At 39.7% G+C, this 18,775-nt stretch overlaps 1 protein-coding gene across 1 annotated transcript in view; it reads right to left on the bottom strand.

The window, feature by feature from the left end:
* The window catches only part of LOC309503288 (sacsin-like), a 29,469-nt gene extending 11,310 nt beyond the window's left edge, over nt 1–18,159 (bottom strand). The window contains exons 1-7 of the mRNA XM_082176013.1: nt 18,079–18,159; nt 16,777–16,831; nt 14,117–14,204; nt 13,896–14,007; nt 12,441–12,587; nt 262–1,690; nt 76–164 (exon numbers count right to left, since the gene is read on the bottom strand). Coding sequence (XP_082032139.1) covers nt 76–164; nt 262–1,690; nt 12,441–12,587; nt 13,896–14,007; nt 14,117–14,204; nt 16,777–16,811 — 1,900 coding nt within the window. The 5' untranslated portion in view covers nt 16,812–16,831; nt 18,079–18,159. The remainder of the gene's footprint in view (nt 1–75; nt 165–261; nt 1,691–12,440; nt 12,588–13,895; nt 14,008–14,116; nt 14,205–16,776; nt 16,832–18,078) is intronic.
* Between the last annotated feature and the right edge of the window lie 616 nt (nt 18,160–18,775).

The following is an 18,775-nucleotide window of genomic DNA, read 5'->3' as shown; positions in this document are numbered from 1 at the left end:
TTTCACAAACATGCATGATATTAATTCAATATTTTATAAGCAATCCCCATAAAATATATGAAACAGTTTTCTTACTCTTTGTTGCTAGTTTCCTTAGATGCATAGTGCAAACATGGCTCAGATCGTTGGGTATAAATCTTTCTTTACAAAATGGCAGCAATGTTCTAAACATAGAAAAAAATTATTATTAGTACTTTTAAAACACAATATAAACACAGCAAAGAATTCAAGTAGGAAAGAGATAACTGTATCACACCTTACCTTGGAAACTTCCCATTGTCGATCAAAACAGTGTTCTGCACTTCATTGCTAAATGAAGTGAAGGTTCCATCACTGAGAGGCAGAAGCTTAAGACCTTGTAGCTCTGTGTACTTCTCATCACTGAGAGCTAATTCAAGAAGAGAGTATCTGTCACCTTTGGTGAGGTTTTCAGCCTTACTTCTGTGAAGGACATCTCTAACATAAGATGGAGTCATCCATGTCAAGGTATCATTTTCAGGGAAGATTTTTCGAACATCTTTCAAAATATGTTCTGGGACTGTGACCAGGTTCTCTCCTTCAGCAATCAATAATCTTGATATCGCAGACATTGTGTCACTACATATATTGTTGACTGGAAAAACCGCATCTGAGGGAGAAACCCAGATTTTCTCATCTCCGGCAAGGTGAAATATCTTGTATTCAATTAGACCCTTCAGAGTGTCTGTTGCAACTTCATGCCATCTGTCTTTATGTACAGTCTTGGATAGGTCAGGCCAAAGATTGTACACAGTGGCAGCAGGCAGGGTCGAGTTTCTGGATAACTGAATGGCATCCAGGATCATCATAATATATACATGAGGAAGGATATCTTTTATAAGTAGCTCATTCCACTTTGCAGATTCGTCATTCTTCTGATCCTCCTCTTGCCACTTAATGAACCTCCGATTATCTGTCAGGCCAAAGCAAGCATTGATGTGAATGGGAAGCCCAGTTTTGTTTGAGTCATTATTTGGAAGTGGCAGAAAGCAACTTAGTCGCCCATTGCAAAGTGATCTGTCTTCATCTATTTGAAAAGCTGCATCAACTTGAGGATAGAAGCTCAGCTTACTGGCTAGAAAGTCAATCTCTGGTTTATATCCATCTTTCAGAAGGCAAGGTGTCACAAGCCATTGGGACTTTGTTTCTTCCATTTGATGGGAAATGTGTGACACCGTTTTCAAACAAGTTTTTTTGTCAAACGATTCCTGCTTGACATGAGAAAGGTCAGTGTAAAATTGATTTGACGCTGAAACTTTTAGCCTATTGCTGCAGAAACCATTGGTGTCAATATGCATCAAAGTAATGGATGACACATTTCTCAGGAAAAGAAGACTGATGTCTGCATCAGCAATGAAACTGTCAAAAAGCTGTGTAACTTTTGTGGAGTCATACAAGTTATCGGAGATCTCAGAAGCCTCATTGCGCAGAGGGAAGCGGAAAAGCGTTCCTTTGAAGTATTGCTCCTCACTGATGACCTTCTCCCAGGAACAACTGATGACATGACTGACTACATTTTGAAAGGGCTGAAACTGATCTTTCAAGTTCAAAAGGCTCTCTCTGTCCTCTTCATCATCTAAAGACCATCGATAGCCTTCTTCATCATCTCCAAACACCTTCTTTTGTGGGTCAAAAATGGCCAGGTGTTCAGAACTGAATACACATGGCAAGTCTGTAAATAAACAATAATAATAGTTATAAATATTGTTAGCGTCGCCAGTTTTGTGCCAATTTACATGTCAGAATCCGACACCACAAGTACTCTGATGTTGCAGCTGATTAGGGGTGTCATTTATAAAACTGTGTGTAGGATCCTTACTAAAAGTGTACGTGCCTTCTGTGTGAACGCAAACATGTCCCAGGATTGATGCCGGGATCTATGCCGGGATTGGGACCTATTGTAACATTGCCGGGATCAGTCCCGGAACACGCCCTGTGTGAACAAAAGCCAGGACCAATGCCGTAATGGGTGTGGCGTAGTGATGACGCTCGCACGTGCCATCGCAATGACATCCTGATGCCACGTGTTTTTATGGGATCTTTACGGGATGTGTGTGAACGCACTCACAGATTCCGGAAAATCACTGGCAGTGTGAATGAACCAAAATCAAACGATCCCGGGACAAATCCTGGGACACATTATCCGTGTATTTTCCGGAATCTCTGTGTGAAAGGGGCTTTAGAAACACAATGAAGCTGAAGCCACAAGTTTACTTGAGTTTACTTAATTTAAACTAAATTAATAACTTTTTTACAACAAAAAAAGAACCATAACTAAACCTACTTAAAAGGTACAATATGTAAGAATTTTATATCAAAATATCCAAAAACCACTTGCACAGTTTTATATATTTCTTTCAATTGTGTACTTCCATTATCCTAAATGTTTCCAAGAATTTGTAAATTCAGAGAAATTCACAATTAAAAAAATTGCCCGTCCCTGTTCACTGTCAATGACGTAATATCCGTGTTATCCCTGGTTTCCACTCGTACTGCCATGGCGACAGACGTGGACAACTGCGTAGTGCATTACGTCTAGCGGCACGCTCACGCTGTTGTTGTTTCGTTCAAACATTATGGACCATGGCAGACTTGGACAAAAGGAGAACTAAAATGAGGATCAATATCAGCGTGGCGTTTTCGAGATGCTGAGAGCTTTACGTCCACGAAAAACTTGGACTTGACAGAGACGCCGCTCTTGCATGTACTTTATTAGACAGGTGAGCAAATGTACATAAAACTAATCAATTTTATATCTCAACATGATGAAATGTTAGAATATGATCAGTATGTTGATCTAGCTTACTGCTAGTCTCATACAGACAAACTAACACATAAAACAACATTGTAATTTGCTGTTTAATATGATAGTGTAACGTTAGACTAAGTGAAACAGTGTTTCAAGTTTAATTCGTCAAATAAACTGACCTGTGTGAGTAGTAATTCAGCACTTGCGGGTAACTTAGTTCGGCAGAATTAAATGTCCTTATTACTTTATATCCGCGGGATTCGCGTGTGGTGCTGATATCTGTCTCTTATTAGCAATCGCGCCCTGCTTCATTCCACAGTCATGTTAAAAACTTCAATGTATTCACTCATCCATAAACATTATTAGATCCATCAGCATGACGGCAAGTTCCATGACTCCACTTATCACTGTGTCATCAACCTACGCCTTTGTTATTGTAAGAGGTTAGCGACCCCTAGCGATGAAAAAAAATGACATATTGTTGCATTATTTTACTGTTATCTCTGTAAAGCTGCTTTGAAACAATCTGTATTGTAAAAAGCGATATATAAATATAGGTGACTTGACTTGATTTGACAAGTGTGGTCATTCATTTCAAATCTGAGGATGTTATCTCTAAAACTATACATTTTATTAAACATTCTGTAATACCATGTCATGTGTTTTTTTAGAGAAGGCAAATAAAAAAGTGCCCCCTGTAAGATCCCTGTAAAAAATAAATCTGCATTGTTTATCCTTTTGATCTTTAATTAAAAAAAATTGCAAAAAAAATGTATGGGCAATTTTGTCCAAAACCTACTTTTGCGAACTAGTCCCTGGTTTTTCGCCCAATCGGAACCAGACCAGTCTAGGACAATTCTCTGGACTCTCTAGATCAATAATTATCGAAAAAAAAGTTGAACTTTTGCATTTGCCTGGATGTAACAGGGTCATTTAGGAAAGGGGCGGGACAAAAAAACACTCAAACTTCACAAAAATCGATGAACATATGTGTCATAACATGGTGAAGAAGCATGCTGTCTATCTTAAGCATGCAAGTTTCGTGAAGATAGGACAATAGGTGGCGCTATAACTGTCCAAAACGTCTCTTCTTATTAGGGGTTCAAGCACAAAGTGCTGAAACCCTATTGTAATTGTAAGGGTTTTTAGGGGAAATCACATTATGAAATAAATGTTTTTCTCCAAAACACGTTGGCCATAATTATTGGCACCCTTAGATTTTTTTATGAGTAAAATATTTCTTAAGTATATTCCCATTAATATTTACCTTTATTTTGCACACCAGGGTGACTAGGAACATGAAATTGTCTAGCTATGACTTCTTGTTTCACAGGAGTTTAAATATGAGGAAACACAAAGGCCAAATTCCCTTAATCATCCATCACAATGAGTAAAACCAAAGAATATAGTTCTGATGTGCAGCAAAAGATGGTTGAGCATCACAAAATAGAAAGTGGATGTCAGAAAATAGCTAAAGAATTGAAAATCCCCATTTTGACCATCAGGGCAATAATTAAGAAGTTCCAATCAACTATAGGGGCCCTATTTTAACGATCTGAAACGCAAGTGTCAAAGCGCAAAGCGCAAGTAACTTTGTGGGCGGGTCTCGGCGCTGTTGCTATTTTCCCGGCGGGATAAATGACTCTTGCGCCAGGCGCAAATCTAAAAGGGGTTGGTCTGAAGTAGCTTCATTATTCATAGGTGTGGTTTGGGCGTAACGTGAAATAAACCAATCAGAGCGTCATCTCACATTCCCTTTAAGAGCAGATGCGCTTTTTCCATAGCGGATTGCTATTGTAACGGCGGATTTGCCAGGCGCGCGCCAGGAGCGGTTCACAGCCAAGGAGAGCAACGCTCTCGTCACGACCGTAAAAGAGAGAAGTTACATTGAAATGGAGAAACCCACCCAAATTAACTTCGGTTAAACAGGCGTATGATAATTTGGGTAAATGTGTAAGCTAGATATATGCTTTTATAATAAATTGTCTATCTATCTATCTATCTATCTATCTATCTATCTATCTATCTATCTATCGTAATAATGTATGATTTGCAAAAATGAAAACTGCTGCTTCTGTGTAGATGAGAGAATCAAAGTGCGCGTTGTACACACGCTACATTGATTATGGCCAAGCATGCGCCCTTAAAATAGCATATGAATAACATGCGCAACGCGCCACTGACTTTAAACTATTTTTTCCTGGTTAGTGGCGCAATTGTTTTCTAAACCTGCAAAATAGCAAGAAGGAACGTTTGCGCCGGAACACGCCTCCTCTTTGCGCTGAACCGCCCCCGGGAGCGCAAGTGTATTTCCTAACTCACCGACGTGCTTCTGTGGAGGGAAAAGTCCGCTTTGCGCGGGTGCAAAATAGGAATGATACATGCGTCGGTGTACAAAGTCACTTGCGCTGGGTGCAAGATAGGGCCCTCTATGTTACGAATCTGCCAGGAAGAGGACGTGTGTCTATATTGTCTTAATGCACGGTGAGGAGGAAAGTTTGAGTGGCCAAAGACTTTCCAAGGATCACAGATGGAGAATTGCAGAGAGTACTTGAGTCTTGGGGGTCAGAAAGCCTAAAAAAAAATTATCAAACAACCCCTACATCCCCACATGTTGTTTGGGAGGGTTTCAAGAAAAATGCTCCTCGCTCCTCCAAAAACAAACTCCAGCATATTCAGTTGTCAGACACGACTGGATCTTCAAAAGGGACCGGATTCTGTGGTCAGATGAAACAAAAAAAGGGCTTTTTGGCAGCAAACCCACCAGATGTGTTTGGTGCTGTAGTATCCTGATATTTATGTATACTTACCTGCAGTTCCCCTCCACACCACAGAAGGTGCAGTTGACCTCCAGGACCATGTGGGTTCGGGGAGTCGATGTAAACAGATAGAGGAAGTGATAACTCGTTGGATGAATGCTCTGTTATGTGATGAGCCAAGCAATAAAATAATCAGTACGGTCATCTTGAGTGATTTAGTCTTTATAAATCATCTTAAGGCGCTCCCGCCTTGCCTACTGAGACCGTCAGTGCATACGTAGCAGAACTGAGACGATTAGCACATGATTGTAACTATGGTGTTACGCTGGAACGGATGTTAAGAGACCGACTTGTGTGCGGTATTAACGATGACAGAATTCAAAGACGCTTGCTATCTGAAACAGACTTGACTTTAGAGAGAGCATTCAAAATTGCAGTAGCTGCAGAAGCTGCTAATAAAAATGTTCAAGACCTCCATAAAGCACCGTTAGTAGCATGCAACAGAATGAGGACGGAGGGAACACTAAAAAAGGAGGGAGAATGGATAAAGAGAGATAAAGAATGCTACCGATGTCATGGAAAGCAACACAGCGCAGCCGAGTGTAAATTTAAGGACGCAAAGTGACACTGCTGCGGGAAAGTAGGACATATAGCTAAAGCTTGCCGAAATAGAAATAAAGAAGGTGCACGTCCCAGTGAAAAGAGAGCATACAGAGCAGAGAAAACATACAGAGCAGAGCGGCGTTCACATCCACATCGATCACATAACGTAGACTGTGAAAAGCAGGATGGTGATAGATCCGAAGAGGAAGCATTCACATTAAACTGCATGGAAACGGAGACATCAATTCAGAGAATAAAACCGTTTAAAGTGACGATGGAAGTGAATAAGAAGGCAGTACCTTTTGAGATTGATACAGGATGCAGTGTAAAGCCTGGTTCACACGGGACGATTTAAAAATTGTCGGCCGATTTTCCAAACCTGAGAGACCCCACACACGGGGATAAAAAATCACGGGTCTAACAGTTTTGGTCGTACAGTGTGTGGTGCGCAGCCACACGGCAATATCAACACATCACACACGAACCGATTTGACTCCCGAGCATTCCCAGATCAGACGGGAAATCGCGCAAAATACCTCGAGATCAAACGTGACTTCAGAGTAAACAATCATGGCGGACGAAGAGGATGCAGTGGCAATAGTTTGTAGTTTGTTTTTAACCGAAAAAAAAAAAAAACGTTATCAAAAGAAAAGGCGATGATCTCTGATGTCCACCGGACTTTCTGGTGCGCCATGCCGCCGGCTGTTTTGATTATATTTCCCGGTGTTTCCTCGCCGCCTCGTCACCTCGCTTTCTGATTGGCTACACTCCACAGTCCACAGGCTGCGTGCTCGGGGGACACCACACACAAGAAGAAATCGGGCCAAATAAATCCAACATGTTGGATATCCCCGATTTGAGATCGGAGCGGTCCCGACGTCCTTCCGAGCAGACGAGAGCAGCCTTAACACACCACACACGGCAGGAATATCTGATCAGATTATTTTACGATAATCGGAGCATCCTTAAGATTGTCGGAAGGGGTGAATCGGGGATAAAATCGGCCTAATTATCCTGCCGTGTGAACCAGGCTTAAACATAATGAATGAGATGAAGTTCAATGAGATGTGGAACGAAAAGCAACGTCCCCAAATAAGACAAACTAAACTTCTACTGAAGTCGTACACAGGGGATAAAATCAAAGTAGTGGGGGTAGCCAAAGTAGAAATCAACTACGAGCAGCAAGTAAAGACATTGCCCCTTGTGGTGGTTAAAGGTACAGGACCTAGCTTGTTAGGAAGAGGATGGCTAGAGGCTCTAAAGTTGAAGTGGGAAGAAATCAAAAATGTGAGAACAGAGGCACAGAGTCTACCAGAAGTGCTCATGAGAAATGAGGATGTTTTCAAGCAGGAGTTAGGCATGTTGAAAGGCATGAAAGCAACAATTCGAGTATCTGCTGAAGCACATCCTAAATTCTATCGGCCCCGCTCAGTCCCTTATGCCATGAGGGCAAAAGTAGAAGAGGAGATAGACAGGCTGCTGAAGGAGGACATCATAGCTCCCGTTAAATACGCTGAATGGGCCGCGCCCATAGTTCCTGTCTTGAAGCCAAATGGGTCGGTCAGAATATGCGGAGATTACAAACTAACCGTTAACAGTGCCTCCTCACTAGAACAATACCCTATTCCCCGTGTCGAAGACCTGTTCAACACTCTGTCGGGAGGAAAACAGTTCTCCAAGCTCGATCTAAGCCACGCCTACCAACAGATCGTAATGGATGATGCCTCAAAGAAATACCTCACAATAAACACACACCGAGGCCTGTTCACCTACAATAGGCTACCTTTCGGAGTCTCGTCAGCTCCCGCCATCTTCCAGCGAACGATGGAAAACCTGCTACAAGGCCTCCCAAGAGTAGCTGTGTACTTAGACAACATTATTCTGACGGGGAGAGATGAAGTCGAACATCTGAGCACGCTGGATGAGGTACTTAGGCGACTGAAAGACGCTGGCCTACGACTTCACAGGAGCAAATGTGCGTTTCTACAAAGTGAGGTGGAATATCTAGGGCATGTAGTTAATGCTGAAGGCTTACATCCCGTACAGAGCAAGGTGAGAGCCATAGAGGAAGCTCCATCGCCCACCACAGTAACTGAGCTAAAGGCCTATTTAGGTCTTTTGAATTACTATAACAAGTTTCTCCCTTGTCTAGCTACACATTTAGAACCGTTACACAAGCTACCGAGGAAAGATGTTTCGTGGGCCTGGAACAAGGAGCAGGAAGAAGCTTTCCAGAACTCAAAACAGTTGCTGAAATCAGCTAAAGTCCTGGGTCACTATTCAGCGGACAAAGACTTAGTGCTTGCGTGTGATGCCTCTCTATACGGAGTAGGTGCCGTACTATCACATGTCATGGAAGACGGTAGTGAAAAACCTTTAGGCTTCATGTCATGCACGCTAACACCAGCAGAGAAGCGCTACTCACAGCTCGATAAGGAGGGGTTAGCCATCATTTTCGGGATCAAGAGGTTTCACAAATACATCTACGGACGAACATTCACAATCACCACTGACCACAAACCACTGATATCACTTTTTCACAAGAAAAAGCCAGTGCCACAGATGGGGTCACCAAGAGTACAGAGGTGGGCGACACTCCTCAGAGCTTATGAGTATAAGATCATATACAAACCTGGGCAAGAACATGCAAATGCAGATGCACTGAGCAGGTTACCACTGCCACAAACAGAGGAAGAGGACGAGACAGACCAGGTCCTCATGTTGGAGGTCATGGAGGATCCACCAATCATGACAAAACAGGTTAGACAGTGGACAGCTAAGGACAAAATACTCCCCCAAGTGCTAGTCTGGTGTCTGAAAGGATGGCCAAGAGAGGTGGATGCAGTGTACAAACCCTACAGTCAGAGAAAACTGGAGCTGAGTGTGAAAGATGGGTGTGTGCTCTGGGGGACAAGAGTGGTCATTCCGCAGAGGAGTAGGAAAGCCATTTTAAAACAGTTACACCACACACACCCAGGAATATCGAGAATGAAGGGCTTAGCACGTTCATACGTTTGGTGGCCGGGGATGGACTCCGAAATTGAAAAGGAAGTGCAGTTCTGCCATACATGTCAGGAAAGCAGGAATCCTCCAGCAGGAGCACCGTTACATCCATGGGAATGGCCGGAGACACCCTGGAGCAGGCTGCATGTGGATTACGCCGGCCCTTTTCTAGAAAAAATTTTCCTTGTCATTGTAGACGCACACTCCAAATGGATTGACGTGCACCCAGCAAGTACAGCAACAAGTCAAGTGACCATTGAAAAGCTCAGACAGTGCTTTAGCATACATGGCTTGCCCCAGACCTTAGTATCAGATAATGGAACTTGCTTCACAAGCCAAGAGTTTCAAGCATTCCTAAAACAGAATGGCATACAGCACATAACATCCGCTCCATTCCACCCGGCATCGAACGGCCTAGCGGAAAGAGCTGTACAGTCGTTCAAACAAGGAATAAAGAAAATAAAAGGAGACACTCTGGAAACAAGAATAGCTAGATTTCTGTGTAATTACAGAATCACACCGCAAACCACGCTATGATGATTGTCACCAGCTGAAATGCTCATGTCCAGGAGATTGCGCTCAACACTGGATCTTCTACTGCCTGATGTGAAGTCAAAGATACGTAAGAAACAACTCAAGCAGAAGGAACAACATGACGCATACAGTAAGTGGAGGAGTTTTTCTCCTGGGGATGATGTGTACACCCGAAACTACAGTCATGGACCCCGTTGGGTACCAGCGGTCGTTGAAGAGAACACCGGACCTGTATCCTATACAGTACAAACAGGAGACGGACGAGTCATGAGACGTCATGTCGATCAAATAAAAAAACGGCATACCATAGTGACTGGTGAAACGCCTATGCCCGAGAGAACAGAGGAGCCTACCAGCCTTCAGGTCTCTGATACAGTATTGGAGGCCCTGCCTGCAGACTCTGCCATCACCACTTCGGTCAGAGAGAGAATGACTGCTTCTGAGACAGCCCAAGCACACCCCTCAGTTGTTGAACAGACAGAAGCAGAAGTAGGTCCACTACCTGTGCTGCGCCGCTCCGAGCGCACAAGACGGACTCCTACTTACCTGAAAGACTTTGTGAAATAGTAGTGAGATCCCTCAAGTCAGAGCAAGAATGCGCTCTGGGACTCAATGGAAGGATGGCAGTCTACCCACCTTCCTAGTTCGTTTATTTGTTTTAACTCTGTTCAAAGCTCTGTTGCAACAATGTGATCAGACTATCTAGAAGTGTTTACTGTTGATTTGGGTTTGTTTCTGTGGGTTAACAGGAAAGTATAATGTCACCCTTACAGTACTTTTGGGAGTAGTTTGGGGGAACATAGGATGTTTCATCACTGGAGTAGTTTTTCTCTTAAGGGGGGAGGGATGTAGTATCCTGATATTTATGTATACTTACCTGCAGTTCCCCTCCACACCACAGAAGGTGCAGTTGACCTCCAGGACCATGTGGGTTCGGGGAGTCGATGTAAACAGATAGAGGAAGTGATAACTCGTTAGATGAATGCTCTGTTATGTGATGAGCCAAGCAATAAAATAATCAGTACGGTCATCTTGAGTGATTTAGTCTTTATAATACTTAAGTTACCACAGGTGCAAACAGGGATAAAAAGTACCCCATGCCTACAGTTAAATAAACTGCTGGATCTTATATGTTGTGGCCTATTTTTTCTGCTGGAGGTCCTGGACTTCTTGTTCAGATACATGGCATCGTGGATTCTAGCAAATACCAACAGGTAAAAAATCAAAACCTGACTGCCTCTGCTAGAAATCTTATAATGGGCCGTGGTTGGATCTTCCATCAGGACAACAGTCCAAAACAAACATCAGAATCAACACAAAAATGTGTAACTGATCACAAAATGAAGCTTCTGTCATGACTGTCCCAGTTCCCTGACCTGATGAGTGGAGTGAACTGAAGAGAAGAAGCACCAACATGATCTTGTGAATCTGAAGGATCTGGAGAGATTCTGTCTGGAGGAAAGGTCTCTGATCTCGTGTCAGTTATTCTCCAAACTCATCAGGCATTATAGGAGAAGACTCAGATCTATTATCTTGGCAAAAGGAGGTTGCAAAAAGTATTTAATAAAAGGGTGCCAATAATTGTGGCCAGCATGTTTTGGAGAAAAGCATTTATTTTATAATGTGATTTACCCCCCACTTTCAATTCTTTTACTTCAATGAAAGGTTAGATTTTTGCGCATTTTTTTAATGAAAGATCAAAAGGATAAACAATGCATATTTATTTTTTACAGCCATTTTTTTATCATATTTACCAGGGGTGCCAATACTTCTGACCACCACTGTATATATTTCTAATGATGCTCAGGTTGTCCAGATCAAGTAAGAGTGTGATGTTTTAATGTGCAGTGAATGTTGAACAACAATAATCTGCCGTCCTCTGCGATCTTTGTGTATAACGTTTTTTTTTTGTTTTTTTTTGCTGGCAGAGAAAGTGTTACATTTATTACAATTCTCCACTATTTTGCCTAAATAGATTAAATATAAAACTAATATAAAACAAATCGTTTAGATTCAAGATGAATGGCGTGCTCAATTCCTTTTGAGTTTGATTTGGGTGCTCTTCGGTCCAAGGTAGAACATCTAAGAGGCAGTGTAGAGAAAGAATTCTCTGATAACCGAGGCACTCCTTAATTAAAATGTCTTTATTACAAAAATGACATGTCCTAACTGGACAACTTTAAAAAGCCCACGCGTAGCGGCATGTAGCCTTCTTCAGAGCCTTCAAATCGTTTGTAATGCTTCAAATGCATTTAGGAATTATATTATATTATATTATATTATATTATATTATATTATATTCAACAGTGTTATGAAATGTATGTTATTTTAGTTTTATTTAAAGATGAACTTTAAGCGAGTGTTAGATGATGGAAAAGAAAATCTAAATGTAAAAAAAATGGGAAATAAGCATACACATTTTACTATTAATAATAGACTTAGCATTAAAAAAGGTTACTGTATTCTGTAAACAGTCTCTTTCTGTACATCATTCTATGAAGGTTTGCGTTTTAGTAACTTGTTTAAGCTGTGCTAATTAGCAATTTAATTTGTTAGCATGCTAACCATTAGAAATCGGAGAATACAACTAACACAGAAATTACAAATGTTATTGTGATCATTAGTAGCTTTGTATACATAATGTGATATATAATTTAAAAAGAAATTAACTGGCGTATTGTTATGTTATCGCCACATAAATCAACAAGCGATATTGTAGGATTCAGTAGGCGAAAACGTTATAAGAGCCAATCTGTTAATGTAGTGTATTTCACCTGTAATATGATAAACAGAGTTGAAGCCGATCCCAAATCTCCCGACTTTTGTTGGGTCATCCTGCTTGATGCTTCTGCCAACTCTCTGGATTCCCTCCCAGTCTTCCTCTGTGAAGGCTGCATCATTGAAGGCATAGAGAGCCGGTCCTGCCATCAAATATACAAACAGATGATCAAACAAACATGACCAAACAACTTTAAAAATAACACACTTTGCCTATAGCGCAGTAAAGACTTTCAGTATCTGGACAAATACTGGTCATGACAGAGAAGAATGAGTTATGTCTCCCATACTCTATGTACTTTATGCTCTTATTTTCAGCTCATTTTATTTTATTTTGGGACGAAACTGTGATTTTGACCTGGTTTTGAGATACAAAGAGTTTTGAGACACAATACTGATGACCAGAGCTTTTCAAGAGAGAAGCACAGATGTCAATTATTAATGGCAAAGTGGGTCTAATTTATTATTTTGGTTGCTCCTAAATCAGCTAAGCTGCCAATTATCATCAATGTCCAATCAACAATCAGATAATTTTTTCCCATGTAAATAGTTCTCATGATCCTCACAACATTTACAGAGCTTCAGTTGAGCTTCAATCCACTCCTACTGATATAGTCACATAGAATAAAAGCCAATCATATTAACAGAACACACAGTGCAATAGGGTGATATTTTACACTTATACTGTTATGCACTAAACTGAAAGATAAGCAAATAGCCCATCTTGTGGACAGAGGCCATTTACACTGACTCCGCCCACTGCAAATCACTGCATTACTAACAGTAGCAATAGTGTAGGGGTGAAGTGTGTGGCAGAAAGTTGATGCAGATCACAATCCACCTTTTGCTGAACTCGCTCTACTTCCTTTTCCCATCGCATATCAGATCGGAAAGGCATGTATTTTCAATAAATATGAAGACAACATTTGAAAAGTGTAAATAAAGTGTCTAACTTGTGTTTAATAATAAAGTGTTTAGGGTTAGGGGTCGGTGTAGGGACGGCTTTATTGCCCCAATGAGGCAGCATCCATTTAATCATTTTAATAAATATAATAATTTACACTGTTATTATTGCATATCGTGTAATGTACAACAACACTGAGGTGCAAATGCTATCTGCCACTATTTGAAGTATAAATAGCATCTAACTACTATTTACACTTATTGTAAATATCATCTATCGCTAAGAAAATATGCTATTTTTACTCTTTACTTTACCGCTGCCAAAAAGTTTGGATTTAATATAAAAACATACTGTAAATTTCAGAGCTCAAAACTCGCTTCCCATTAAAAAAAGGCAGAAGGTGTAGTTACAAAACTCTTCATGGTTGTGACATATGAATGAGGACAAATGTAAAACCCTAGACTGTAATATCCTTTTTTACGGGCTCTACAGTAATTTTATAAAGTTTAAGTCTAGTGTGATTTAAATCTGTTTGCAACACAAATACCTTGATACTTTCCGAGCTCTTCAGTCCACAGGCTCTGAGTCTCATAATGCCTCTCATCATGAATAAACACCACACGTGAAGCTCCTGCATCATCTGCATTCTGGATCAGCTCCTGGTACGTTACAGGATTAATATTAAACACAGATACGATGTGATATTTAAGATACATACCATTTAACAATGATGAGAAAGTATTCATGTTTAAACCTCTTTTAGCCTACCTTCAATATTTGTCCTCCATCTGGGTACCTTCTCAAAATTTCTTTCAAGTAATCAATGAATGGTGGAGACGTCGCACCAAATTTATTTCTGCATTGAACAATGTAAAGTTTATTACAAACTGCACAAAACACAGACAGAGCAAATTCAAGGTTAATGTAATTGTCTCGTCTATTCAGTTTTGTTAGTTCTTAGTTTCTGTTTTCCCAGACTTTTAGTTTGTTTTCATCATTCACATGTGTTTCTTTGTCTCAGTTTCCCGCCAGTTATCAGTTGTCATGAACAATCATCTAATCATCACACCTGTCCGTTATCATCTCTTATTACATGGCTTGGTTGAATTCCAATGTAGAATGCGGTGTGTTATTTCTTGATAATAATCAAGCTTTTAGCTTACAATGACTTCAGTAATTACTAGAGAGTTATCATGCTTTTCATTTTAAAATACTGTTACAAATAATTATTGATTAACTTGTCCACAATAATGTATTAGTTAAGCACGGACACACTAGTAAATAATGATTAACTTAACATATTATAAGGACATATTAGTCATTATTTACAATTTATTAAACATTTAAAGGATCCACATAATAAGCTAGTAATTAATGATTAACTGAATGTACAGTAAAAGCCTTTTAGCCATTATTTACAACTTAGCAAACCATGTATTATTTTTGTGCAGTAATGTACTTTATATTTCAGTGATTCACCATCTATGAAGTTAACTGAACAATATGAAGCTAGTAACTATGTTTACTTTGTGCTGCAGTTATTTTATATATTGCCTTTTGTGTCCCACGGCAAACAAAATAAGTATTACATGATGAATAATGTTTAAACGATTACAGAAATGTTATTAATTTTAAGGTTTTAAAGTGTAGTTTTGTTTAACATAATCCTTCGAAACGAGTTTGCAGCAGAAGTCACGAACAGAGCAAAATGTTTTTTATTTATGTTTCAGTGTATGAAAACAGTTAAATGTACGTGTTCCACGCTACGTAAAAATACATATTCTCGTGAGATCATGTTGCAGAATAACTTCTAAACAAAATAAAAGGGTGAATAACAGCCTATCTTTAAAACGTCTTTATTAGTACTGTATTAGTGGCAGTTTAGCCAAGATTATTTGCTTATTCGGGTTGATAAACCAAATTATCACTCAATAAGTGCCATAATTAATGAGTATATAACTTTTACTTTAGAACAGGGGGTGAAATGATCTGTTTATTTTAGAAATGTATAACTGTAAAAACAGCACTAATTAAACATAGTTACTAGCGTCATATTGTTCAGTTAACTTAATAGATGGTGAATCGCTGTAATATATATATATATATATATATATACAGTATATATTACAGTGTTTATATATTTACAATATACAGTACATTACTACACAAAATTTATATATGGTTTGCTAAGTTGTAAATAATGGCTGAAAGGCCTTTATATCATCAATTACTAGTGTGTTGTGCAATTTGCATTTAGAAGATAAAGGCTAAGCATTCAAAATGCCTCGGTTACGACTGTAACCTCGAGACGCTGCGTTGATCGAAGCTTAGGGAGCGCTTCACGTGACGACGTCTTGAAGCACATGTAAAATCAGTCCAATGGTGTGACGGAACGTCAGAGCCGGGTGACGTCATGAACCAGGAAGTGTAAAGCCTGCCCAAAACAGAGCCGCGCTAGCTTCGAAAAAGCCTGAAGTACTCGCTGACAGGCACGTAGGAGATATGGAAGGTGACGCAGTCTCGTTCCCTCTTTCAAGGGAACTCGCGCTGCGTCGATTGACGCTAAGGGAACGTCTATACCAACACCACCATAGCGTCTGTCCAGTGTGAAATCGCGAGAAGCAGCAATAGGACGAGAGCACCTGAGACCCCGGTGTAGAGTCCAAGTCCAAAGAGTAGAACCTTACAAATGTGTGCGGTGAGGACCACCCTGCCGCTTCACAAACATCTTGGAGAGCAAATCCTGTCATTAGGGCCTTGGAGGCCACCATACTCCTAGTAGAATGGGAACGGACAACCATAGGTGAAGGCTGTCCGACCGACTCATAAGCAAGTGAGAGCATCCAATCAAATGCTCTCTAAAATCTGAAGCTCCGCCCCCTACACTATAAATAGATGCTGAAGCTGCAGCACATAGTGCACTATAATTACAGGGGATAGGGAACGATTCAGACTGTGTAAATATGCTTTCCGTTGGGGCGAATGAAGTCTGGTTTCACATTAGTGTCACACACACAGTCTGCTCCGGTCCAGAGACACGATACACAGAGTCGGCACAGACCAGAAAACTTATCAGACCCATTTGAATTCTGCACAGAATGCTGTATTTTAAAGTGATTTGAAGGAGATTAGGAGGAAACTGAGGCTTTGCCGAACTCAGCGGCTCTGGCCGAGCTGTGATTTAAATTAAACACTATTGGCTATTTAAAAAAGGGGAGGAGCTGATCGATATGTTTCAGTGGACATTAGGTCAACACATTCAAGGCACTTCATTGGGCCTTTAACTGCAGACAGGGCTAATTAACATAACCAGGAACACATGTGAACTCAGTCAAAAAACATTCAAACTAGCAAAGGGGAACACAGGCAAACAGGAACAAAACTGGACATAATCATTACAAAAACATGCAGTGAATAAAACCACATACTTCTTTTTCTTCTTTTGCCTCGATGCTGAACTCATTGTTCTTCTTTTACATTCTCCTGTGTGGATACAATTTTAACTGTTTAAAAAACAATAATTTACTTTAAAATTCTCCAAATTATCAAAAGAAGCCACCATACACATACACATACACATTTGTGTTTATCATACACATTTAAGTAGCTAGTTTGCCTTGCTTTCTTGGGTCTCCTGTGGCCTCCAGATAAAACACAGTTCTGCTTATAAGATTACACACACCTCGCAGAATCTGCTAAATGTTAATCATTCAAATTAGAGGATCATAAAAATTGCATTTAGTTCTTTATTTTGTACTGCCCTGAATAGGCTAAACAGCATAACAGATTTTTCCATATAGTCCACAAGAGAAAAAAAAAGACTGAATTTACACAACTGAACCAGTTCAGAAGTTTACATTCTGCACACTTGAATCTTATACTGTGTGTTGTTGGTTGATCTATAACTGTTTTTGATTTCCAACATTTTCTGATTATTTCCACCTTTCCAACAGTGACTGTATGACTTTGAGATACAACTTTGTGCTCTCTCTCTCTCTCTCTCTCTCTCTCTCTCTCTCTCTCTCTCTCTCTCTCTCTCTCTCTCTCTCTCTCTCTCGACCTAATCGGTTTACAACAACACCCTAAGCTCCAGCCGTAATATCCACAGTGCTCCCATTTGGCTCTTTACCACTTGCATACACACATTCAATGTTCAAATCATATGTTCGATCTCATTCTGAACAACTTTGCCTCAAGAACCAGTGGTTTCAATCAAAATTTTACATTTTAAACCAGTTCTTCTCTGCAAAACCAGTGTAGTACAAATCATAAAATTTCTGTGGTAAATTAGCCTACCTGAAATTGCTGAAAATTTTGATTTTAATCTCTGATTAATGTGCTTACATGGTTGCTAAATACAATTTTTTTAAATATTTTTTTTATGCATGTAGGCCTACTTAAAGGTCTTAAAGCACTTGAACCTCGACAACAGGTAGGTGCCTATTAAAATCATTTAAAGATGGTTTGTAAAGACATGTTTCCAGAAGACAAAAAAAACAAAACAATTGTGGACTATATATAACTATATATCTATATATCTGCTATGTAAAATAGCTTATTCATACTTGTGATAAATAAAAAAACAAAATGCCATTTTTATGAACCCTCTTTTGTACGTATTAAAAAAAATACATATAATATTGTTGAGTTATTATTGCCTATTACATTATAGCATTATTAGTAACATTTAAAAAAAAACTTCTAAACTTCTACATGCGGTGATCTCCTACCTTCAGTGGTCCTGATGCAGAGTGAATCCAGCGATCAGAATGAGTCTGATAATAAACCGCTCAGCGCGAGCAGATTCTCTAGGTTTCTGATAGAGTCTGATAAAGCCACCCACTGATTCTCTAGGTTTCTGTTCACTAGATGGATCCTGTTTAGCGAAAACGAAACTTACACTCCCCCTTCACAATGAATGAGTTGTAAAATAAACCAGTTTTCACTCAAAATAGCTCAGTTTTTAACTAAAGCAGACGATTAAAGTAACTGTTGCAAACCAAAAAAACAAGGTAGCCAGCTTGAAAACCATTAATTTAGTTACCATGGTCCATGTTTTTTTTCTGTAGTAAAACCACCATAACCGTTTTTTTTTTTTTTTTTTTTGTGTTGTAGTAAAACCATGGATAATTTCGAGGAAATGAAACCTAGATGACGACTGAATAGAAAAGATAAGGTAAAATAAAGAACAGGCTTATACTAGCCTATAGTCACTCTTCAAAATCGAAAAGAAAGAAACAGGGATTCTGAAAGCTTTTTAAAATGTTAGAAGGGGATCCATTTTTAATGTATTATGAGTAAGCCTACCTTACAAAAAATGACTGTAAAAAATGTAACATCCTGGAATCTGTATTTACTCAAGGGGATTTATAACTAACGTTACCTTAAATATGATTATAAATAATTAGGCTACTTTTATTTTGATAG

This window comes from Leuciscus leuciscus (assembly GCF_965113295.1).
Source record: "Leuciscus leuciscus genome assembly, chromosome: 7".
In the NCBI taxonomy this organism is placed as follows: domain Eukaryota; kingdom Metazoa; phylum Chordata; class Actinopteri; order Cypriniformes; family Leuciscidae; genus Leuciscus; species Leuciscus leuciscus.
This window is presented reverse-complemented; position numbering and strand designations above follow the sequence as displayed.